Here is a 24,317-nt window from a genome sequence, read left to right as displayed (position 1 = left end):
AGCCCTTAGGTGAGCGTTGAATCACAATTTAATATTTTACATGTTCCAATATTAGGCCTGGAAAATCCCCAGAGAGGAGCCACGTCTCTTCCGAGCCCTACGAGCCCATCTCCCCACCCCAGATTCCAGTTGTGCATGAGAAACCTGACAGTGTGCTGCTGCTGTCCCAGAGGGGCGCGGAGCCGGAGCAGAGGTGAGCAGGGAGGGCCCCGCAGGCCCACATGCCAACTCCGACTGTGCGTGTGCCTAGTGCCTTCAAATTCCCCTGAGGTCCATGCCTTTTTTCTCTCTGCTTTCATGTCAAGATAGGACTTTTGGGATCATTTAGTCACTATTTCCTAATGACCTAATACTATTGGATTCTAATTTTTAAAATTGTATTTAAATAACTTATAGAAAAAAAATGTTCATTATACTTGTTGGTTTTTACTTGACATACCAAGCCGAGTGGGAGGGAGCAGCACGGCACTCCTGGGCTCACCTGCTTTACGTAGTTTCCCTGTTTCTCACCCCAGCCCAGTGGATTCTGTGGTTTTAAAATCCCAGTTCTCCAGTCGGATCAGTGCCTCAGAGCCTGGTTTGGCCTCTTGGGTCAGTCCCCACACCGCCACCCGGGTGATCTGTGTGGCCTGACTGGGAATGCAGCTACCATGCTCATGGCCTGGCGCTTCTCTGTCACCATCTCTGGCTCTCGCCAGGTCCTGGTGGCCTCTGGGTATTAGGGGGAACTTGGTTAAATGTGTTAATACTGGAGGAAGCTGCCAACATGTGGAACCCTTTACATTCATGTCAGCTCATATGTTGGGAGGCTTGAAATGATTCTAACAAATAAGCAATTTTATTTATACACTAAGGCTGTCTTTTCTAAGTCAACTGTTAATTGCTTAGGTATGAGCTCTTGTTATTTTATGGGCAAGTATGCTATTATAACTTTATTGTGCATTCAGAGTAATTCTACTAAAACAGTTCCTGGTTCCTATGATAACCATAAATATATCAGTGTTTATCTAGTTCAACAGAGAGCATCATGGATTTCCAATTTTTCTAATTAATCTTCATTTATGTCCTTAAGTGATGCCCTAACTGGCTTATGGTCACATGCTCTTAGGGCTGTTGCCCTATGTAGGCTGCTGGGTGCTCTTTGGCCAGCTGTCCTCAGTAGGCACGTCTCTACAGTCTGGCAGATGCATGGGTGATGGCCACAGTTGTCTTCCTTAACAGGAATGATTCCCGCTCACCAGCGAGTATGAGCTACTTGCCTTCCTTCTTCACCAAGCTTGAGAACACTTCACCCATGGTTAAATCAAAGAAGCAGGAGATTTTTCGTAAGTTGAACTCCTCTGGTGGAGGTGACTCTGATATGGGTAAGTGGGATTTCTTTCCCCCAAAATAAAATATGCATTAATAATGATAACCCCAGTGTTGCCTCTCCTGTAATCGCAGAGTCTGAAGGCTCTTCTAGGGTATCTGTCCAACCACATCTGATCCTCCGGTTCCTTATGTCTACCAGCATGTGAAAATTTTAGGGAACAGGACATGGCTACCTTCTGAAGCTGTCCGTTTTATCTTTGAACAAATGCCAGGCTTAAGAAAGTTTTTTTTTCCTTACGTGGGGCTTGATTAGCCCTCAATAGTTTTTTTACCCACTGGTCTTCATTTTACCCCTTGGGGCCATGTAAAACCCTTCTATTTCACCCATAAGACATCTCTTCAGATATCAGAAGACAGCAGTCATGTCTTTGAAGAGTCTCACCTCTCCAAACATCCCGTTTCTCATGGGTTTTCACCTGCCTTGGTTCTGCATACTCCTGCCATCAAGTTGCTCTCCATTTAGTTTTAGTTGAGACTCTCAGTAGGTCCTGAGTATGCATTCTCTCTCCTAAATTCATCATTATTAAGGTAGCCTGAGATGGCATTAGCGTTTCTCACACCCACAGTGCACATGGGACCAAGTGGGTGCCGGGGCCTCTGTCAGGGAAGCTGCCCATCAGCCACACCTCTGCCTTGCTCTACGTACACAGGGACTAGATTCAAGTGTGGGAGCGGGCAGCCTGTGCTTGCTCGTCCCACCTGCTCTACGTTACCAGTGTCTTCATGCAGCTCGCCTCAGTCAGTCAGGACTCTTTGGCAGATTTGACAACCCACCTTTAAAAAAGCACACCAGTAGAAGCAGCAAACACTTACGCAGTGGTTTTGTGTGCCAGGCACTGTTCTGAGCATGTATGTGTATGAACTCATTTGATCATCACAGCCCTGTGGGCTAATATCATTATCTCCATTTTGTAGGTGAGGAAACTGAGACTCGGGGAGGTTGAATACTGGCCCAGGTCACACAACTAGTAATGGGCTGGGGCTCCAGCCTCAGAGCCTCATTAGCCAGGTCATTGGTAACACTTAACAGGTGAAGCTCTGAGGGGGCAGAAACGTTTCTTCAGGCACTGTGCATGCAGCGTCAGAGCCCCCTCACACTGTTACGCAGTGCACTGGCGCATGCCCTCCCCAGGTTTCCTGTCATTTCCTGACCTCAAACGAGCAGGAGACTCCGTTGGTGCCTCGGCATCCCATAATCTGGTTTGTTTCTGTTTTATGATATGCTAGTCTCTCACCCTGTCAAAAGAAATGAAATTGTAGGCTGTGAACTGTTTGCGCCAGAGGAATGTGTTTGTATCTGACACTTGGTGACTAATAAATGTTGAAAATCCAAGAGACAAAAGGATGAACTCAGTGTTACCTATTTTTTAAATGGCAACAAGTCATCTAAAAGACAAATTATTTTAGAATGTTGACCATAAGTACTATCAAAAGATCTCCTTTCTTTACTAGTATAATTACATTTTTCTCTCTCCAGTCCTGAGCTGTTTTGTCTGTTACAGGTCCTCAGATATCAACAACAAAAACATGGTGCTCTCAGTTTCACATTCTCTCAGAAAGCTGAGATGAGGTTTTCAGAGCAGAGACATACGAATTCTAGACTAGCTTGTTAAGAATTGTCTTTGTGTGGTTCACACTCAGCCTCGGCCTCGCTAGTCTTTGTTTTGCCCATTTAGTGGGAAGAAAGGCCCAAGGGCGCTGATTGTGGCTCAGTAGTTGAGCGCTGGCTTTCCACATTCAAGGCCCCAGGTACAATCCCTAGCTCCGGTACCTCAAAAAAACAAGTGTGAGTTGAAGCAGCCTGCTAAGTAGTTTCTCTCTTGTCTGCTGTGAGCACTGTCTAGGCAGGAGCACACTCATTCACTGATTCAGAATTCACTGGTTGAGCAGAGTTCTGTGCTGGAAGCATTGGGTATAGTTGTCTGTATTCTGTGAAATATATAATGAAACAAGCACCTAACTTTAACATAGGATATGATTTATTAATGTCTTGAGACAGGTATTATCAAAATTGCTTTATTCTGGGATTCTTTTTATTGTAAGAACTCCACATGATTGTGGCAAGGGGAGTGGATGAAGGAACCGTGGGCAGGCTTATGGGATGCCACAGCACATTCAGTCCTCAGAGGCGGCGGTAGAAGAAATCAAAGCCATCGGAGTCCAAGAGGCTTCACTTAAGTGCAGCGTCTTGTGATTCAGTGTGCCCACCAAGGACATGGATGACTTTATTTTTTAAAACACCTAACACTGTCAGACAGTTTTCATCTTTTTGCAGCCTTTGACACAGTGACTCACTTCCCTATTTTGGAAATACTCTCTTTTCTTAGCTTTCAGATACTTTCTCCTGGTTTTTCCTTTCTTCCTTGGCCTTTTCTTTGGTCTCTTAAAGATGCAGTCTTGCTTTGTTTGGCTCTTGAATGCTGGTTTTCCCTAGGGCTTTCTTCTCAAATATTTTTGAAGTCTGGTTTTGAAGAGTCATGCACTGTAATTGTGTACATTCACTATGGGCATTTAAACTATCACCTTAATGCTAAAACTCTTATCCGGAGCCCAGCTTTTTCTCCTAAGCAAACTTCATTTCTCCTTGACTCTCTTGCCGGCTCCATAAATGTCTAAAATCCCACTGCCCCGCAAAAAAACAAAACAAAAAAACTGCTCCCCCTTCCATACCGCATAAATGGCTCTCCTTGATCCTTTCCTTGGCAGTCGTACCCCTTCCATCACGGGCTGAGGGTATTTACTTCAAGTCTGCCTCCCCAGCAGCAATTCCTTCCCTTCACCTCACTGTAACTTGTCAGGTTCTCTTACAACTGTTAGTTTGCCCATGTTTTAAAACCAGGGGTCCTCTAACTTTAAAATACATCTCAACCTTATGGGGTGCTTGTTAAATATGTGAAATATAGGACCCAGGCTTCTAGGAATTTGCATTTTTACCAAATGTCCAAGTCATTCTGATTTGTGTGGCCCCAGAAAATGCCACACCGAACTCTTTAAGTTCCATAAGGAAGAAGTGCATTTTACTATAGTGTCTAAATATTGATTGAACTCCATGAAATTGCCTATATTTTTATCAATAATGTTAATTTTATGATTCAATCAAGTAGCTGCTCAGTAAATATTTGTAAAATGCATGAATGAGTCCTCTTCCACAAACCTTCGTGTAACCATAAGGTTGTATCTATCACTGGGTGTTATTTCAGTTTGGCCTAATTTCCATTGAGTGTTACCTGGTCCATAGGTAAGGAGACTATCATCTATAGCCTTTGCTTTTATGGTTCTTCCTGGAGATTTTTCTCCTGCCTTTTGTCAGTTTAAGCCTCTTTGATCAAAATGTTATAGGCACATACCTGCACTCTCCCACCTCTACCAGACTGAGCTCCCCCTAGGTAAAAATCCATCCTTTGGACATCTCTTCAAAGCTCTAATTTTTTCTGGAACATCACTCATTTAGCCACTCAGCTGTTATTTATATTTTCCTGTCTCTTTCCAATTCAGCATCAAGTTTGAAGAAGCAACGAAAGCACCATCCATGTCCCCTAATTGCTTCCATTCCTGGCAGTGTTTTTTAGGTAGTTCCCAGGTCTTCTGGTGTCACTGAGTAAAAACTCCTAATTGCAGTTAACAGGAAAGAAAACAATCAGCAGGCAGAGCCTGGGTCCCATCCAGGGACTGTGCCAGTGAGTGCTGGCAGGGCAGCACAGCCTTGGCCCCCAGGCCCTGGGTCTTCCCCTGGAGCTGCTCGCAGGCTGCCTCAGGCTTGCTCATCCTTGCAGGGTCACCTTTTAAGCCTAGGTTTCTTGTCCTCCAGCAAGCCTGGGTTCCTGATCTGAGGGCAAGCTCTTTCCCATTTGTGTTTCTTCCACAGTGCAAGATGATCTTTTCCTCCTCTGGGTTATATTACTCCTGTTTCGATTTCCCTACCTCATTCCATTTTATTTCCTGAGTTCCTTATTTTAAAAAAAAAAAGTTTTCTTCCATTTTATTTATCTTCATATAAAGGATAGAAAATAAAGCAAGAGCATGGAAAATAAAAGGATGGCTTAATTATAGGGTTTTTTGAGACTTTATCTATTTTGGTATGTATAATTATCACATCTCAGTTAACTCGGATGTTTGTTTAAATACAGCAGCTGCTCAGCCAGGAACTGAGATCTTTAATCTGCCTGCAGTCACTACCTCAGGTAAGATTCAAAATATATTCTTTGCCAATAAGAAATTGGTATAGTAGTCAGTCCAGCCGGCCCTTCTTGAGTACTGACTGCGTGCCAGGGGACGACGGTTCCAGTGTGCAGAAATGAAGAAAGTGTATCATCTCTGTCCTCACAAAGCACCTCACCTGGTCAGGAAGAGCTACTTAATAGCAATAAAAAGTAAATGGAGATCCAAGAATTACTTGTTGAATAAGTAACTGAAAAAAAACATAAAAACCATTCAAGAATGGCATAGAAACTAGAGAACTAAAAGAAAATTGTTCACTGATAAAGTTAACCCAAGTGGGCGAGAGACTGAGGAAAGGAAGCCTGCTGCCCCGAGCAGTTGTCCGCGTGTCCCGATGGCACCCGAGGCCCCTGGTGCTGCTGGCTGCTGTGTTCCGTGGGCAGAAGGGCTGCACGTAGTCTGTTTGTTTCTGATTCAGAGATGCTTTTGGTTGTTTCTTTCAGGCTCAGTTAGCTCTAGAGGTCATTCTTTTGCTGATCCTGCCAGTAATCTTGGTCTAGAAGATATTATCAGGAAGGCTCTCATGGGAAGCTTTGATGACAAAGTTGAGGAGCACGGAGTTGTCATGTCCCAACCCGTGGGAATACTGCCTGGTAGTGCCAACACCTCAGTTGTGTCCAGTGGGGAGACACGCAGAGAGGAAGGGGACCCCTCACCCACTTCAGGTAAAGCTTTCCCTTGAGTGCTCTTTGGCTGCCTTTCCCAAGAAAAAGGCCATTTGTTTCCCAAGTTCTAATGCCTCACACTAAGATTTCCTGTGTGTCTTTTATGTGCTCAGAGTCACCTCTAGAGTTTTAGTTACTCTTACTTAATATTTTTAACCTGCCCAGACATTGTAGTAACACATGCAGAAATCAAAAAGGAAGAAAATTTTACCCAAAATTTCACCCTTTTAGCAGATCAGTTTTCATGTAGTCCTTCTCTGCATACATTTTAATTGTAAAACAAGTACAATTTCTTATTTGGCTTTTGTGTAAAAGTAGCTTTACTGTTATAATAAAAAAACATTAGGCTCAAGTATAAAAGAATATTAAGCCATAGAGAAGAGTGGGGGAGAAAACCCAACTCCAGATGTCGTCATCCAGAAAGCCGAAGTTATTTGTTAAGCACCATTCCAGACATAACTGTATATTCAGATATTAGAATGTCGTTTATTTTCTACATGCTGTGAAAGCAAGCAGACAAAAAACCATACTGACTAACTGTTCAATGTTATGTGTATTTTTTTCTTAATCATTTTCAAACTAGTATCTCTTGTGCTTAACTTATCTGAAGGTCAGCAAATACTCCATTTTAGTTTAGGTTTACTTTCCTCTGTTATTTTGAAGCAAAAGATCTCACTCTGGTTAAGGAAAAGATGGGAAAATAAGATGAGCATTGTCCTACCCCTTCTGCTTTTCTGTTCTTGTCGCTGTTAAGTGTGTGTATATTTTATACTGCATTTTTGCCTAAGGGTGCTGAGGCGTTCCCTGGGTTCCTCCATGTTTGACAGTGTCTCCATGTTGCCTTTCTACTGGAAAAGACAGATTGGCAGGGTGTGAGACTCCTGACTCATACTTACTTCAGAACATCCTATGGACACTGCTGCTTTTTTTTTCCTGGCATTCAGTTGTATGAGAAATGAGGCCAGGTTCCTTCCCAACCCCTTTTTCAGGGGTGACACTTGAGCTGCTGGAGGACTCTCTTTCCCTCAGTGTCAGTAATTTAACCATCAGAATGTGTGTCGGTTTTGGGTCATTCTGAATCACATTTCCCTGAGCACAGCTTGCATTTGCAGCTTCATTTCTGCCTTCAGGGAAATCTACTGAATGTTCCTCTGAATTATTTTTCTTTCTTTTGGTGGGCTCTCCATTTCAAAAACACCAATTATCTTAATAGTCTTTGTCCTCCATATCTGTTACCTTCTGGGTACTTCATCTTGGTCTTTTTCCAGTGCTTTTACTGGGATTATCTCACATTTTTCCTCTGCACTAATAATTTTAAAAAATTATGTCTACTCTGAGCCTTGCTGTTTCTAGTTTATTCTTTATTGTTGTAGTTTGGTACTTTTTTTTCCCTAAGCCTTGAACTAAACTTTTTCATCTTTTGTTTTGATTCTCTATTTATTGAGCTTCTTTTGTAAACTCGTTTTATATTCTTTTTGAAGTTCTTTTCCAGCATACAAAGTAGCTTTCCTCCTTGCTTTTTTCTGTTACATTTTCTACATTTTTCATTAGGGATATGTACTACTTCTCTTCCAGCCAGCTTGCAGTCTAGAAGCTGCTACATTTTTTCTGTACTCTGAAAGATTTTAGTCATGGTGAACTTTCTGCTGGGGCCAAAGAGAAAGTTTGCTGGGCTCTGATCTCTTCTGAGATCTTTTTAATGTTTGATTCCAGGGTCCAGGCAGTGGTATCCTGCTCCTATGAGCTTCTGCTGAGTTCACCAACTAAACAGAATCTTGACAAACAGAAAAGCCCACCAAGTTTTGCCAGGCCTCTGCTGAGGTCCTGTAGTGATGATGGGCTTTTGTTCTGCAGTTTTTTTCTTGATATATTATTTCTTCAGGTGGTATATTAGCTCCTCTCAGTTTGCTTCCCTCTAAATTTGGGGGAGGAGGGAAAAAGTAGTTAGTGACGATTTCATATTTTGGTCAGCTTGCCTTATTTCCTATCTCTAAGGCCAGGAAAGAAGATTTAATAGTTCAGAAATTTCAGTTTCTTAGTTACCACGTTTTAAAGTTTATAGCATGATGGTGTACCCCTTTTTTGTTTGGGGTGCTGCAGGTGAAACTCTAGCTTGCTTTCAAATACTATTTTTTATTTCACCAGGTACTGGGATCTGCATTCTTCATGCTACCATTCTGCTCTTTTCACTTAGCATGATATAGCATCAGCATTTTGGTAGTTTTTTGTTTTTAATTAGAGTAGTTTTGGGGTAACAGAAAAATCATGTTGGTAGGTTTTTGAGTCAAGAACTTATACTGTATAGCTGTAATTAATAATTTAACTTGAATTTCACTTCCAGGAGGAGGCGTTTGCAAACCAAAACTGATCAGCAAGTCAAACAGCCGGAAATCTAAATCTCCTATCCCTGGGCAAAGCTACTTGGGAACTGAGCGGCCCTCCTCCGTCTCCTCTGTGCATTCGGAAGGGGATTACCATAGACAAACGCCAGGATGGGCCTGGGAAGACAGGCCCTCATCAACAGGTAAGCAGTTAGTTAAGTGCTGGAAAATGAGACTTAAAGCAATTTGTATCAGTGCCTTGGTACATTTTCTCAAATCAGAAACTTGGTTTGCAAAGTTACATTTTCAGTACTGTATCATTAATAGATTTCACTTTCCAAAATAGAAACTGAATGCAAGATCTGAATACCCTGAATAAAAGAGTTATGAAAAAATACCTGTCATTCCTATCTCTTTATTATGCTGTAGCCAGCATTTATTTGCCAAACAAACAAGTCTAGTTTCAGTTTTCTCACGAACTGCATCTTAGTATAAAGCACCACCAACAAGGCAACCTTCACTGTGGGCCTTTCATAGGAACATTCTAGAGGAGTTTCTTAAGAGAAATATTAAGAAATCCAAGTCAAAAACAGAAAGAGTTTTTTAAAAAGCAGTCATCTCTCTGTAGGCTCACTACTTCTGTACAAACTGACAAAAAACATTCCAGGATATTTACTAATGCTTAACATTAATTTGTGTCTATTTATGAACTTTATAAGTACAATTATGGCAGTTTATTAAAAAACTTTCCTTTCTTTAAAAAATAAAACTGAGTGGATTTTATAGTTTCCGAGAACTATCTTAAGCCCTTCCTTTCTTAATGATTGATAGACATATACATCAGTGGAAAAGAAAAAACTTAATATGCACCTTCTACCCTATTATGTCAGTATAATTTAAGGCTTTTGCTTTATAAAATTTTCATGCCACATGTAAAGTCCTTGTGTATTATTTATAAGCCTTTAACCTAGAACCATGGTTATTTCCTGAGATTAATTATCTGATTAAATGGCATCATTTTATGTTTTATTTTCTGTCACCAGAAATGTTTCTAAGCTATAGGCTTTTTGAGGAAAATCAAAAGGATCTAAAAATTAACAGGTGACAGTGCTATGGTTAGGTTGACACATCCCACTTCTCAATCTTCCCAGCACTTCTCAGTCTTCCCAGAGAGAGAGAGAGCAGAATGACATGCAGCCCACTCAGTCTCCTGGGTTCTTGTTCCCCTCGTCCTCTGAGAATATTTTAAAACCCAAGAAGCCAAGTTCTTGGTGTAACCAGACTGTATTTCAGTTAGAGCTCAATACCCAGTAGTTCTTGGATTCTCCATGGAAACACCCACTAGGCATAGACTCACCCACTGAAAACCCAGCCCTGGTCTTTCTGTTCTGGGCTCAGCATACCTCCCATGAGCTCACTTGGGTCATTCATCCTTTCAACACTCACTGAGGCAGTGTATCACCAGCCAGAACCTAAGTGGTGAGGTGCACCCCAGCCCTCTTGCCTTGTACTCAACTTGCCCTTAGCATTATCTTTCCATTTTGGTAGAATCATCCTATCCTATGCCATCCTGCAAAGCTTGGATGTGATGAAACTCAACTATGCCTGTGCCAATGAAAACGTAATTTTTCTTTTGTCAGGCTCAACTCAGTTTCCTTACAACCCTTTGACTATGCGGATGCTCAGCAGTACGCCACCAACATCGATTGCATGTGCCCCCTCTTCTGTGAACCAAGCAGCTACTCACCAACAGAACAGGATCTGGGAACGCGAGCCTGCCCCACTGCTCTCAGCACAGTATGAAACACTGTCGGACAGTGATGAGTGAACTGGACAGAGAATGGACAGCAATGAGGAGACAGCAGTTGTGGGACGGGTGGGGGCAGGGGGCAGGGGAAGGGATCTCTAGTTCTTGGTGGGTTTATTTTTAACTGCAGGTCAAAAACCTGTACTCCTATGACTTGTGCCCAGAGACTTTCCAGGAGAGCCAGGGCCACAGATGATGAAGAAATGATGGAATTTTATTTGGAGAGTCAAATGGGCAAAGAGAAAAAAAACAAAACAAAATTGCCTTTGATGCAGGCAATTCAGTGGATTATAATAATAGTGGAGAGTTGAAATGCTGAAGATAAATATGTAGAGTTTTTAAAAATGGACAATTCCTGTTCTTAAATCTGTTTGTAAAGAAAACCATAATGTCTTTAAATCATTCTTCTGTAAATAGATGACCTTTTTGCAGTGTTTCCCCTTGCTGTAGTATCTGGTGTACTTAAGTTCAAATAAGCGCATCAACTTTGGGGGTAATTTTTAAAAATCTTTTTGTCTATCTTTTTAACCCTTGCCTTCTAAACAACCTCATACAGCCTAGTTACTGTTGGCTGTCACGGGCATTGTACTTTTATTGGATTTCACTTCCTCTAAATTCAGTTTCCCAGTGATGTTTAAAATCTTGTGAAAATGTTTAGATTTTTAACACAGACCCTGTCATAAAATCTGTACATTAACATATTAGGGTCAAGAAGTAGGAGAAACAAAATTCTGCCACACTGTAAATTTCCAGTGCAGGCTTAGGCTTCAATTTTTTTTTTTAATTAGTAGCACTGAAAAGGTATTACTGCATGGATATGTTATAGTTCCGTTTTTCAAGTTCTAAAGGCTTATTTGAGGCATACCTCACTGTTATGCACACTGGTAATTTAACCATACCCCAAAGTATTCCTTTTCTCCTGCATTTGATGCAGCCCACAAAGCTTTTGTTTTGAAATAAATTTGACAACTACCCTGTCCATAGCTACAGCAGATTATTTGATTTAAGGTCTTGTTTCAAAGGAAAAAACTTATACTTTCTTTTAGTTTGGTATATGTGATTGGATGACTTAAAAGATAACGACCTATAAAATTTTATTATTTTTTAGACTAAGTGTTTTGTGATGCACCCCAAAAAACTCATGGTAAACAGGAGGCCCTCTTTCCATTGCTGCGCCAGGACTTATTTCACTTTGATTCCTAGTGAGCAAGAGTTTATTGCTGAATGTTTTCATTTCACTGATTGATTCTCAAGGTACAAATAATTTAGGAGACTGAATTTTAAACTGATTATGGTACTAGAGGGTTGGTTTGATCCTTCATTAAGAATCGCTTGCTTAATTTTTAGGTATTTTTCAATACAATTTAAGCATAACAAATTATCCTCCCCTAGCATACAGATACTAATGGTTTTGGGAGAATGCTCCCAACATATCAATAAAGGGAGAACTAAAGGTCTCCTGGATGGTAACAGCACTTTATTACAGTGTTAAGTTGTCCTAAACAAGCCCCTAAAGAAAACAGCTGTTCCATTAACCACTGACTGAGTGCCTTTGTACCGAGTGTCCCATGTGTGTTTTTGAGACCTTCATCCCAACTCTATCACACAGGTGTTTAATTCCTAGTTTATGGATGAGGTGACAGATGCAATAGGATAGAAACTCGTCTGTCTCAAGTTAAATCCTTTACTCCTGGCACTAAGTATCTTTTTTTTCCTTGAGATATGCAGAATAAGTTTCAGTCAGGCACTAAAAGCCAAAGCAACTGGCACCTCATTATAAATACAAGCACATGCATAGCATGCCAACCTGGATGAAAACCAGTGACTAAAGATTCTCATTCCTAACAGTTTTCTACTTTTTTTTTTTTTTTCAGGTACTGGTAATAACCCAAAAGAGATTATTAATGGTACTTTTCTATAACTTTGGGGATCTTAAGCTAGTCCAAGTTAGAACGGTTTTTGAGACCTTGTCAGATCAAGCTCACTTTTTCCAGTCCACTTGCCCCAAGGGGAGCTGCTGTTCACTAGCCTGACCTCATCGCAATGCCTGTGTGTGCCAGTTCATTTGCCATTACGTGGGAGGAGTCTTCAGGATAGGAGATGAGATTCGTTACCATTTCTTAGTTCAAAATAATGAAAGGACAGAATTCTCATATGGCTTACCTACGGAGCAAACCATCTTAGAGGGTGTGGAGGTTGGCTTCGTGCTGCTTTAAGCAGCAAGCGCTGCACTAAGAATGACGACTGGTTGAAGCCAGCTGTAAACCAAGGCATAATATTCTTTGCAGGCTAAGGTTTCAGTGCTTTTGCAGACTTTTGCATTATTTTAGCACCCAGAACTAAATTAAGGTCTTCCTCATACTGTTCATAGAAATACTCTGACGGCAGATTTTTTAGTGTATGATTAATGATCAAAAATTTTATGTTTTAATTTTGGTGTGCTAAGTGATTCTATTTTTTAAATATTTATGCCATGAAAACTGTGACATTTAACAGTCCAAACAGTTAAATCACACTTTTTAACAGGTCACTTCTGGATTCAGTAAAGGGGCTCAGTTCTCCTTTTGTTTTGCCACCTGCCTTGACAACAGTACAAATGAACTATGATAGTAAGAGTCTGTCTTTCTGAAAACTGTTACAGTTTTTCCAGCCCTAGGACCATGAACCGAATCATTGTGAAAGAACAAAAACTTCTAAATCAAACCTGGAATGAAAAATCAAACTTCTGTAATCCCAACAGAGCACTACCATTGCAAAAAAGTAATAATTTATTCTCAATACAGGTAAGTGATTGACATTATTTTAGTCTAATCCCTAAGGATCTGGACCTTAGGGTTTCTAATATTTTATTAAATTGTTAATTTTCATGAGAAACTCGAAGATTACTGAATGCATGCAATATTGTTGTACAGTCTCTAGTTTATTATGAAAGGATCCTTCCAGTATGTCCAAAGGAACCAAAACTTCCAGTTTCTCACCCCCACCCTCACTGTAGCCATAGCAGTGCTCCTCAGTGATACCTGGAAGAACTTTCTTTCCCCCAAGCAAATGACTACTTGCAAGACCGCTGAGGTAAGAATATATATATATATTCTGAGGCAGTGTGATAAAGCTATTTCAACACCAGGCTATTCATTTAGAGTCATACAACCAAACACCTTCTCCCATGGGCAGTCATTCTCCCCTTTACCAATGAGGATATTAAGACCCAAAATTGACATTCCAGCCAGTATCCAGGTCAGTGGTTTCCCCAATACACTAGTATATACCCGAGTTATTGGAGAGGGTTTAAAATACTATTCTTGTAGGGTCTGCCCTGAGTCAGAAATTGAATGCTCAGAGAGCAGTGAAAAGCAAGAGATTAATTAATTCCTTTTCTTCCCTTTTTCAATAGTTGTTAAAAACCAGATAACATACAAAAAACATACCACTCACTTTTTAAAATAATCATATGGTGCTATACCTTCTAGGGCCTAATTTCACTTTAAAACTTCATGCTGGAGGCAAACTAAAGATACCACTTTTTTTTTTTCCTTTAGGCAATAAAATCCCACACTGGGCTTCATGAATGAAATAAGTAGATATCAGAAAACAACTCACCATAATCCCCCTTTGCCATGAAACAGGTAGCTCTGGTCTGCCAGATAGTGATGAAGTGAGAGAAGAGACGGTAGCAAATCAATGGACCAAATCGTATGGGAGGATGCCAGGCTGGACTATCGTTCCCACCCCCCCCACCCCCAACACCCCCCCAAAGGAAGACTGGCCCATCTGAGTCTAGTCACACCTAGACTGGCACAGACTGCCCTATCATATATTACAATTGAAAGCATCACTTCACATCCATCATCAAAGGTCAAAATCAGTTGGGGGTCGGAGGGTAAAAGTTGTTTTCCCTTTAAAAAAGAAAAGTGGTAGAGTACACACAACTTGTCCTTCACCAAGGAGAAGTTGAAACATTGGTTCGGGTGTCATTGAGAATGGCATAATAGCTGTTCCTCTGAGTTACTGGAAATTACTCTCCTTAAAATAAAAATGCATTTAGAGCTTAATAAAATTAAGTCACAGGTCTACTTTTTCTTGACAGCTCAGCCAACTCTTCCCTGATGTGTTGTACAGAAACCTCATCTCTTTTCAGCTCCGCCTGCTTCAGTGCTTCCTGGAAGATCTCTCTTGCTTGTGTGTATCGTTCTAAAATGACCGGAGAGAAGGGACAAGAAGAAAACCTATCAAAGTGGTTCTGATCAGAAAGTCCTGATGACAGTCTAGGTCTGATTTACTGTGTGCTTATGAAGAGACAGTTTGTCCCCATTTACACATCAGGACGATGGCGCAGACAGGCTGGAATCTGGCCTAGGTGTAGCGCTCCAACCCAGCAAGCGCTGTGGCGTTCCAAGTCACAGCCTTCCCAGCAGACCACAGGTCTTCATGTGGTATGTGCAGCAGAGACCTATCATGCTTAGTTTCTGGAATTAAGGGGGAGCCCTGAACCAGTGTGGCACAGTATATGCTGACACAGAAAAAAGGTCTTGTCAAATTGCTATTCTTTATCTTGCCCGCTTCAAAGGCACATTATGAGGAACAAAGTAAACGTAATTTTAAGTTTGAAAACATTTAGAAATCTGTCAAGTACAATAGAAATAAGATACTATCATTGCAAAGTCTTTCTCTAGTTCATTATGGTTCAGGCTAGTGCAGCACTAGAGATAGGAGAACTGAGCACAATGGTACTGCGACCTAACACAGCTCCCTGTTCTGCCCTGACTCAGCAGCCTCGGTTCAGGGGTGTCCTCACTGCCCTGGCCCTCTAACTCCATTTCATAGATTCAGAAATTAGTCAGGTGTCCTGGCTACCTACCTCTGTGCATCAAAATTGCAGCTAGATTGCTGAGCACCATGTGTAGCTCGGGGTGTTGAATCTGTCGTGCCAGATCTGATGCCCTTTGCACATGAATGTAGGCCTCATCTAAGTGGCCCTGAGCATCGAGACTTGTGGCCAGATCACTCATCAGCACGATGGTCTGGAAGGGAAGGAAGAGTACAGCTTTCCTATTAAATCATCAATGAGGAGTTTGACAAACTGTGTATGTATTTCATCTTTCCTAACGTTCCAACCATCTGGGAAGTGATATCTAGAAATCAGGGAAGAGGGTGGGTAATAACAATTTATCCAACTATCAAAATTAGAAGCACTAAATGAGAACAGCAAAAGGAAGCTAAATATGATTCCATTTTAGGTTCAGCAATCTTGAGAAGCAGCCTGCCTGCCTCTGTAAGCCTTGTGTGGTTGTATATTCCTGTTGGTGGCCCTGGGACTCAACAAGAAGACACATACCTATTTCAGGAAGAATCCCATTAAAAGTATTTTTTTATTTTTCCTTTTGGTAATAAAAGGGTCAAACTTCCATGCCTTCTTCCCCCGAAAGCTTCCAGTATTTGGTGGTTTGAATTCCATGCTTGCCTTCTTAGGATTCCTCAATGATACTCCATTAACGGGACTCTAATATAAAAGTCCTAAATTCCTTTTGTGGCGTTAATTCACAGCTCAAGTTCCTATTTCTTCCAAAACCTATTATTTGCCCTGCCCATCTTCCTTAGCATTGGAACATGTCCAATCCAGTTTAAAAATCTGTGTCCTGTGTTGGAGGGTACCAAGCATTCATAATACAAAGAGATGTACTCTGTACCCTTAAAGAACTTGACAGAGGGGAGACAGAGATTCTAATTCAACATGTTTAGTGTTCTGATTGAAAGTTTTACATGTTGTGCATATATTCTATAATATGTCAGTGGTTTTCCTTTTTTTTTTTAGAGGCAGTCTCCTCTCCACAACCCTCTTCCCTTTTTTCTTTTTTGACATTCTTCCCATATTTCAACTGGGGGAAGGGGGTGTGTGGGAGTGGGTATGGGGAAGGGGAAGTGTGTGTGGAAGGACCTTCCTGTATTAACCTGTTCCTCATAAGATTCTAGTAAGAGTCTGCAGACCCCAATGTTGCCTCCTGTGAAGTCACAGAAACACATGGGGGCCTACTTAGACCTGCCTTTTAGAGAAGCTGCTTTCTGTGTAAACATGACTCCTGGGAAATGTTCTGGGCAGACCCAATAGCCGATCACAGCCTCAGATCCTTTCTGAAGCAAGTAGGTGTGGGGGTGGAGGTGAGGAGGGCGCTGATAACCTGTCCCCATTCAGTGTGGCACTTCACACGCATACATCTTGAACCTTTTGTTTTACAGTCCCCTTCTGTTTTCCTTCCTTACCTGTGGATGTCTTTCTCCTTGTATTTCTTCAGAAATCTGTAAAGCTTTTTCATACATCCTTTGGGCCTGTGACGGCTGCTTGGAGAAGAGCAGGTAGCGAGCATAGGCATCTAAGCACATGCCAAGGAGGAGGCGGGTATTGACTTTCTCCTCCCCTAAGAAGAAAATAAGAGCAACATTAGGATGTAACAGGTAAAAATAGGAAGCAAGGCAGAGAATTAGTCAACCTACGCTAATCATTTTTCCTGTTAACAAAATCCACAAGATAATATAAAGGTGCACAGCCCCCACTGGCTATTCCACATCACAGCAGGTGCTCTTCACCTTACACTGAATGACAAATTTTAACATCCAATTATGTGACCTGCTCCAGACTAGCAGGACTGAAGAAACTTTTTTTCCACATTTTAAGTAAGATTAAAATCTTATGCACATCAATTAATATGTGAATTATTCTTTTGGTTTCAGACTAGTAATAGCAGAAACAGATTAAATTAAGGGAAAAGAAGAAAGAGTTCATATCAACAGTGAGTCCAGGGCCAGTGAAACAGTTTTATGGTAGAAGAAAAGCAAAGCAGTAAGATAGCAGAGAAGAGTTAGAATCATGCAATAGAAACCACATGCCAGATTTAAAGAAGAGTTCATCCATATTTCTTAAGAAATTAGTAATAAACTCGCACAAGTAGAAAATTACAGGTGGAATGTTAAGAAGCTAGGTTACAAGGAAATTCTGCAAACAACACAGCTGAAAGTAAAAGTTCACATAATAGAGGCCACCTCAGGTGGACCTTATGCAGCTAGACACCAGACTGAAGATACTCAATTGCGCTTATTTACCATAAAGAAGCTATCATTCATATGCTAAAAATCTGTATCTTTACAAACAGCATACAGAATTCTTAAAAATCATTTAATTAACAGTATGGCCAATTATTGAAAAGATAATATAGTTGTCATGGGTGAGAATAGCTATTGAAGTAATATCAGGGTGAAAATGAAACCTCCTTTCCTTAAAAAGAAATCTACAGGCAGAAGCGGATGTGGCTCAGGCAGTTGAGCAGCTGCCTACCACATGGGAGGTGCTGGGTTTGGTTCCAGGTGCCTCCTAAAGATAAGCAAGACAGCAAGCTGATGCAACAAGGTGACAAAACAGAGACACAAGGAAGAAACACAATGAAAGAAACAATAAGCAGGGAGCGGAGGTAATAAAGTGATTGGGGACCTCTCTCCCACATGGGAGGTCCTGGGTTCAGTTTCCTAACAAACAGAAGAGACAGCAAACGCAAATAATGGGCAAGGGGGTTGGAGGGTGGAGATAAATAAAATGTATCTTAAAAAAAAAAATCTACAGTTACTTTTGTCTAAGTTTTACATAAAAAGGCAGATAATCTTTTTTATTGAATTAGGCGTAGACTGCCTTACAAATTTATTTTCAAAGAAATATAACATTTTTATAAGTTAAAAATTATATATGAATTTAAAATTTATGGGTAAATATAATTCATATAAAAATATAAACAAACTGTATGATGGTACCAACTAAATACCACCTGGATAAATGCTACAATTTTCCACTAAAATACTTAAATACTAAATAAAAAACAATGAGCACTCTAAAAGGCTGAGCAAAGATTTATAAAATAAAGCAAGACCTGTGATATTAACAGTATCATGAAATAAATGGTGATTATTTGATGATGAAAGGCACAATTAAAAATGAGAATGAGACAAATCTTTCTGCCCCCCCCACCTTCAAGTACAAACAAAAGTCCAAGAAGGTAAGTTAGGTTATATCAAGAATATATATCATTTGTAATAATGTAAAACTGGAAACAAACTTAAGAATCCAAAAGAGGGACGTGGACTTGGCCTAGTGGATAGGGCGTCCGTCTACCACATGGGAGGTCCGCGGTTCAAACCCCGGGCCTCCCTGACCCGTGTGGAGCTGGTCCATGAGCAGTGCTGATGCGCGCAAGGAGTGCCCTGCCATGCAGGGGTGTCCCCCGCGTAGGGGAGCCCCACACGCAAGGAGTGCGCCCAGTAAGGAGAGCCGCCCAGCGCGAAATAAAGTGCAGCCTGCCCAGGAATGGCGCTGCACACACAGAGAGCTGACACAGCAAGATGACACAACAAAAAGAGACATAGATTCCTGTGCCGCTGACAACAACAGAAGCGGACAAAGAAGAACACGCACGCAGCAAATGGACGCAGAGAGCAGACAACAGGGGGGTTGCAGGGAAAGGGGAGAGCAATAAAATTAAAAAGTCCAAAAGAGGGATTGCAGAAATGCATCAGGAAGCCATACAGCTACAAAAATTCATGTTCTATGAGAACATTTAAAGATAAGGGGGAAAGTTCACCATACATCAAAATCACAAAACTTTATATTCCAATTCTGGAAACTATAAACTCCAAAATTGACAGACGAATCTTAATTCTCTTTTAACTGCTGCTACACAGTTGGGGTTTTTTTTTTTAATATGCCTTTTTTTTTTTTTTTTTAAGGTTTATTTATTGCTCCCCTCTCCCGCCAATATCTGCTCTCTGTCCAGTCGCTGTGTGTTCTTCTGTGTCTGCCTGTATTCTCATTAGGTGGCTCCGGGAACTGATCCCGGGACCTTTAGGAGTGGGAGTGAGGCAATCATTCTCTTGCGCCACCTCAGCGCCCTGGCCTGATGTACCTCTTATTGTCTTTCCTCTGTGTCTCTTTTTTTTTGCATCTTGTTGCATCAGCGCTCTGCGTGGGCCAGCACTCCTGTGCAGGGCAGCTCACCACGGGCCAGCTTGCCTTCACCAGGAGGCCCTGGGTATTGAACCCTGGACCTCCTAATGTGGTAGATGGGAGCCCAACTGCTTAAGCCATATCTGCTTCCCTTAATATGCTCTTTATACATTTTACAATAAGGCAAAAAGTTCTAGAGTAGTACCAGCATAAAGTCACAGAAGCAATTCTAGCAGAAGAGAATTGCCACATTATCAGTAATGGAAATTAACTAGAGTGGAAAAGAAGGCAGGAAAGCTTTTTAAAAAGAACAAATTAATGAGGCAAAATTTTGGCTATAATGTTCTCCAGTGTTAAGTATTAATTTTAAAAATATACTTTAAATTCATAGTACCATCCTGACCAAAATTAACATTTTTTGAAAAACAAACTTCTCTAAAAATAGGACAACAGAACTTTTAAAAAGCAGTAAAAAGACTCCATAATACAACCTTAGCATATTGCCAAGAGAAAATTTCAAAGTACTAGAGATACTCCATTAATAAGAAAAAGAACATCTCTAATTTAGGAAAACTTGAGCATAGGCCTCAAGTTCCCCTACTACCACCAGTAACAATAAAGAAAAATCTACACAGGTCTTAGAACCTAAAGACATTATCCGCTCGTACCAGAAACAGTGGGATTTCTGCTAACCTGAATCATTAGTCAACTGGCAGTCCCCACAGCACCTCCCCAAGACCACTAACGGCTTTTGTGGAGGGGGCAGAGCAGAGCCTGACCTAAGCCTTCTGGTTCCAATAATACGACTCATACGCCTGAAAACACCAAGGAAATGTTCAGACAGAATGTAACATCCCTTTAAATGCATAGCTGATCTCCCAAGATTAGGAAATACCAAGAGCCAGAAATTAAGAGTAATATATTTTGTGATTTGGAAGAGAATATCTTTCCTACCTTAGAATAAACAGTGAAGGATTTTATTAAATAAAACACAAAAAGAACAGACTATAGAGAAACTACTGACGGATTCCATTACATTCAAATTTAAATATCTGTATATAAAACACCATTAATTGAAACCACAAGTGAAAAAGAGACAAGTAACCCACAAAATATAAGATGCCCAAATACATTAAGAAAAATCTATGGCAACGGACTTGGCCCAGTGATTAGGGCATCCGTCTACCACATGGGAGGTCCGCGGTTCAAACCCCGGACCTCCTTGACCCGTGTGGAGCTGGCCCATGTGCAGTGCTGATGTGCGCAAGGAGTGCCCTGCCACGCAGGGGTGTCCCCCGTGTAGGGGAGCCCCACGCGCAAGGAGTGCGCCCCATAAGGAGAGCCGCCCAGCGTGAAAGAAAGTGCAGCCTGCCCAGGAATGGCGCCACCCACACTTCCCGTGCCGCTGACGACAGCAGAGGCAGACGGAGAAACAAGACGCAGCAAATAGACACAGGGAATGGATGACCGGGGGAGGGGGAGAATTGAATAAATAAATAAATCTTTAAAAAAAAAAAGAAAAATCTAATTTCTCAAAAGCAAATGATATGATGAAACAGTTTTCAGAGGAAGAAATCTGGCCAATAAACACATAAAGAGATGTTCTATCTCACCGGTCAATCAGAGAAACATGCACTGAAGCCAGAATGAAATTCCATTTCATATCCACCAGTAGTCTAAAAATATCATGACTAGCTCACTCTGCTGCCCCCACCTGCTGACACAACCACCTGGCCACACTGCTCATTGCTCCAGCAGACCTGTGCCCACCTGGCTGCCGAGGAGACTCGGCTGGACGCCTGTGCGCTGGGCTGCACACTTCAGCAAGCTGGAGTGTTGAACAGCTGGTGAGAGCTGGAGCCACCCTCCATGTCTACCAGTGTGCCCAAACTGCTGCCCATACTGCTGCTTTGGGGGACAGCCTCCCTGCCTAACCTGACTGGTCTGAGCAGGAGCCAGTGCTAACTGTGACGGTGACGCTCCTACTCATAGACAGCCTCATCGGGCAGCCTGGACTGCACAAGTGTCCTTGTGGCTGACGAAGCTCAGGTAGAGACCCTCAAGAGTCTCTTCCCATCACCACCAACACTGGTTGAGCACGGCCTCAAAGGCCAGTCTGCTTTTCATTCTCATTATAAGAGCTGCTCCCTCAAGACCCTCATTATGGCTGCACCTAGAAGATAATGTGTATCAGCTGCCGTGCATTATATTAAATTTTCTAGCACCACATATGATAATCCTAAAAAGGGGGAGAATTCCATGTAGAAACGGCTGAAACTGCCACAGGTGCTTCTCAAAAACCTTACAGCCGTGGCCCTTCATGTTCAGGATCCCTTCCTTTCTGCACACACAGCACACCTCTGACCCTAAGAAATGCCATTGGCCTTACGGCAGCACACAATGCACAAACCCAAGGTTTTCAAGAATGGACCCATTTCTCTTGAACCTCCAGAATTGTCATCTGAACCATTTCTATAGTACAGGCACCTTAAATGGGGTTCAACAAAATACATTTCCTAATATTAGTATGGGAACAAATCAAGAGATCCATGGAAAATTCAGAATCTACTGGAGTAAAAAAAGCTAGAATAGGGAAGCAGAGGTGGCTCAAGTGATTGAGCTCCTGCCCACCACATGGGAGGTCACAGAGGAGGTCCCTGGTTTGATTATCAGTGCCTCCTAACGGCAGCAATCAGGCACAACAGCAGGCATGGCCAACTGATGCAACAAGAGACACAAGAAGAAAAACAGACACAACAAAGCAGGGAGCAGACGTTCCCTCTGCCTCCTAAAGAAGACAAGCGAGACAGAGAGATGCTGCAACAGGTAGGCATGGCAAGCTGGCACAACAAGATGATGCAACAAGAGACACAAGAAGAAAAGCATAACGAGAGACACAACAAAGCAGGGAGCGGAAGTGGCTCAAGTGATCAGCCTTTCATATCGGAGGTCCCAGGTTCGATTGCCGGTGCCTCCTAAAGAAACAAAGAAGAATAGACACAAGTGCAAAAACAATGATAAATGGATGTGTCATCAATGGACATTTGGACTTCCCTTCCACAACACAGCTCAATGGGATGGAAAACAGGAATGACCAAAGCTTAACAGGATCCAATGGAATTAGGCAATGGATTAGTTTCAGGACTGCCATTTATGAGTACCAGGGTTCTCTCTCTCTCAGTGACACTGAGGAGCCAGAAAAGACTATAAGCATTAACCCTATGCAGTTCTCTGTACCTGAATGGGAGTCTTAGTAGCTGTGGAGCTAATAGAACTTCCTGGGTAGGAGATATTGGGGAGAATCTGCACTATGGACATTACCATGGGTTTGGGGACACTGGTGAAAGTATCCCTGAGCTTAACAGTGTTACAGAGCATGCCAGTTCGGTTAAAGTCTTGGGTACAATGCACGTTCTTCATGGCTCTTAAAAACTATGGCCTGTCTTTATCTGAAATACATTACTCCTTCCTACTAACTCGAAATACTAATGTGGCAGTAATTTGAAGGAATGTCATATTGTACTATTTTTTTATACTTTACTGACAAAGTAAACCTTGACAAGTTAGTCCTAATTGATGTGTGAGTTGGGCTTATTTATTTATTTATTTATTTCTCTCCCCTTTCCCCCCACCTCGGTTGTCTGTTCTCTGTGTCTTACTGCTGTGTGTTCTTTGTTGTCAGCGGCACAGGAATCTGTGTTTCTTTTTGTTGCATCATCTTGTGTCAGCTCTCCGTGTGTGCGGTGTCACTCCTGGGCAGGCTGCACTTTCTTTCGCGCTGGGCGGCTCTCCTTATGGGTGCACTCCTTGCGCGTGGGGCTTCCCTACGCAGGGGACACCCTGCGTACAGGGCACTCCTTGCACGCATCAGCACTGCGCATGGGCCAGCTCCACACGGGTCAGGGAGGCCCGGGGTTTGAACCGCGGACCTCGCATGTGGTAGACGGACGCCCTAATCACTGGGCCAAGTCCGCGTCCCGAGTTGGGCTTATTTAGCATGCAGATATTTCTAAGTGGGGTGTCAGTCCTTTCATAAGTACACTTTTGGAATTACTTTTTCTGTCACCACGCTCAGTAATTCCTTTTTAATACTGTCACCATATATAGCCATTTTTCCTTTTGTCAAATTATATCTGATCAAGATAAATTAGGAAGGAGTGAGGTACCTCGTCATTTATTTTTTGAAGAGCTTGTGCTTCCTCTTTCCTGTTTGAATTTATGACACAACACAGCTATTTCCCTTTGCAAGAACAGTCTTAAAGAGATTTCCTGGTATTGTTTTGATTTGTATGGAGAAAAAACTTGCCTTTTTCAGTGCTGCTTGAAATTACCTTTGCAACTTGCCACATAGTTTTAACTGAACATCAACAGCGGTTTCTGGTATAAGTGGTCTTCCTTCTTTAATGACAGAAAGTACATCACTGCCTTGTGTTTGTTGAAAATAGGTTCAGGCAAGGTCTTACTTGTGATTTACTATATTTTCATTCTGCATTTCCTATCTTGTCTCTAGAATTTTTACCACAGATAATGCTTTACTTTATTTGTAGTGAAAATTTCTATTGTAGGAATTACCAGTCAAAATACTTACCTACATGTTTTTCCCTACTTTTAATTTTGGGGGATTTTCTGCTTTAAAATATATGCTGCTATGTATTACCTGAGAGAATTTTTGAATCTCTTATAAAAAAACTACATTTATGGTTTTATAAAAATTAGTTTTTGTTTAGGCAACTAGTGGTTACACTGTGCAAATATTGTAATGAATTTGTACTTTTCTGATCTTTTGTAATAAAAATTGGTGAAACTAAAGAAAATGTCAAAGGAATTAACCAATGTTTTAAGAGCGTTACTGACATTTTGTTTTAAAACTATTCTTTACAAATTGAATTTAAAAACTCTAATGCTCAAAAAAAAAAAGGATATAGAGCAATGAGAACTCTGGTGCAGTTGGCAAA

General features: G+C 41.5%; 2 protein-coding genes across 24 annotated transcripts in view; one reads left to right on the top strand and one right to left on the bottom strand.

Annotated features, from left to right (window-relative positions):
- The window catches only part of NCOR1 (nuclear receptor corepressor 1), a 162,507-nt gene extending 151,146 nt beyond the window's left edge, over positions 1–11,361 (top strand). For 15 of the 22 annotated variants that reach the window (XM_058283396.2, XM_058283402.2, XM_058283392.2 and 12 more), the window contains 6 exons: positions 56–193; positions 1,222–1,364; positions 5,499–5,552; positions 6,033–6,254; positions 8,596–8,778; positions 10,216–11,361. In XM_058283396.2, the coding sequence (XP_058139379.1) occupies positions 56–193; positions 1,222–1,364; positions 5,499–5,552; positions 6,033–6,254; positions 8,596–8,778; positions 10,216–10,403 (928 nt within the window). In that variant the 3' untranslated portion in view covers positions 10,404–11,361. The remainder of the gene's footprint in view (positions 1–55; positions 194–1,221; positions 1,365–5,498; positions 5,553–6,032; positions 6,255–8,595; positions 8,779–10,215) is intronic. The other 7 variants (XM_058283404.2, XM_058283403.2, XM_058283397.2 and 4 more) reach the window with 3 other exon arrangements.
- TTC19 (tetratricopeptide repeat domain 19) overlaps positions 3,329–24,317 on the bottom strand; it is a 47,139-nt gene continuing 26,150 nt past the window's right edge. The window contains exons 8-11 of one of the 2 annotated variants that reach the window (XR_002796387.3): positions 16,641–16,795; positions 15,241–15,403; positions 13,983–14,573; positions 3,329–8,169 (exon numbers count right to left, since the gene is read on the bottom strand). Coding sequence is in view for 1 of the 2 variants with exons in the window: in XM_023588014.2 (XP_023443782.2) it covers positions 14,440–14,573; positions 15,241–15,403; positions 16,641–16,795 (452 nt within the window). In the remaining variant the exon portion in view is untranslated. Of the gene's footprint in view, positions 8,170–13,127; positions 14,574–15,240; positions 15,404–16,640; positions 16,796–24,317 lie in introns of those variants that run through there. The other variant, XM_023588014.2, reaches the window with a different exon arrangement.

This window comes from Dasypus novemcinctus, chromosome 21 (genome assembly GCF_030445035.2).
Source record: "Dasypus novemcinctus isolate mDasNov1 chromosome 21, mDasNov1.1.hap2, whole genome shotgun sequence".
NCBI lineage: Eukaryota > Metazoa > Chordata > Mammalia > Cingulata > Dasypodidae > Dasypus > Dasypus novemcinctus.
This window is presented reverse-complemented; position numbering and strand designations above follow the sequence as displayed.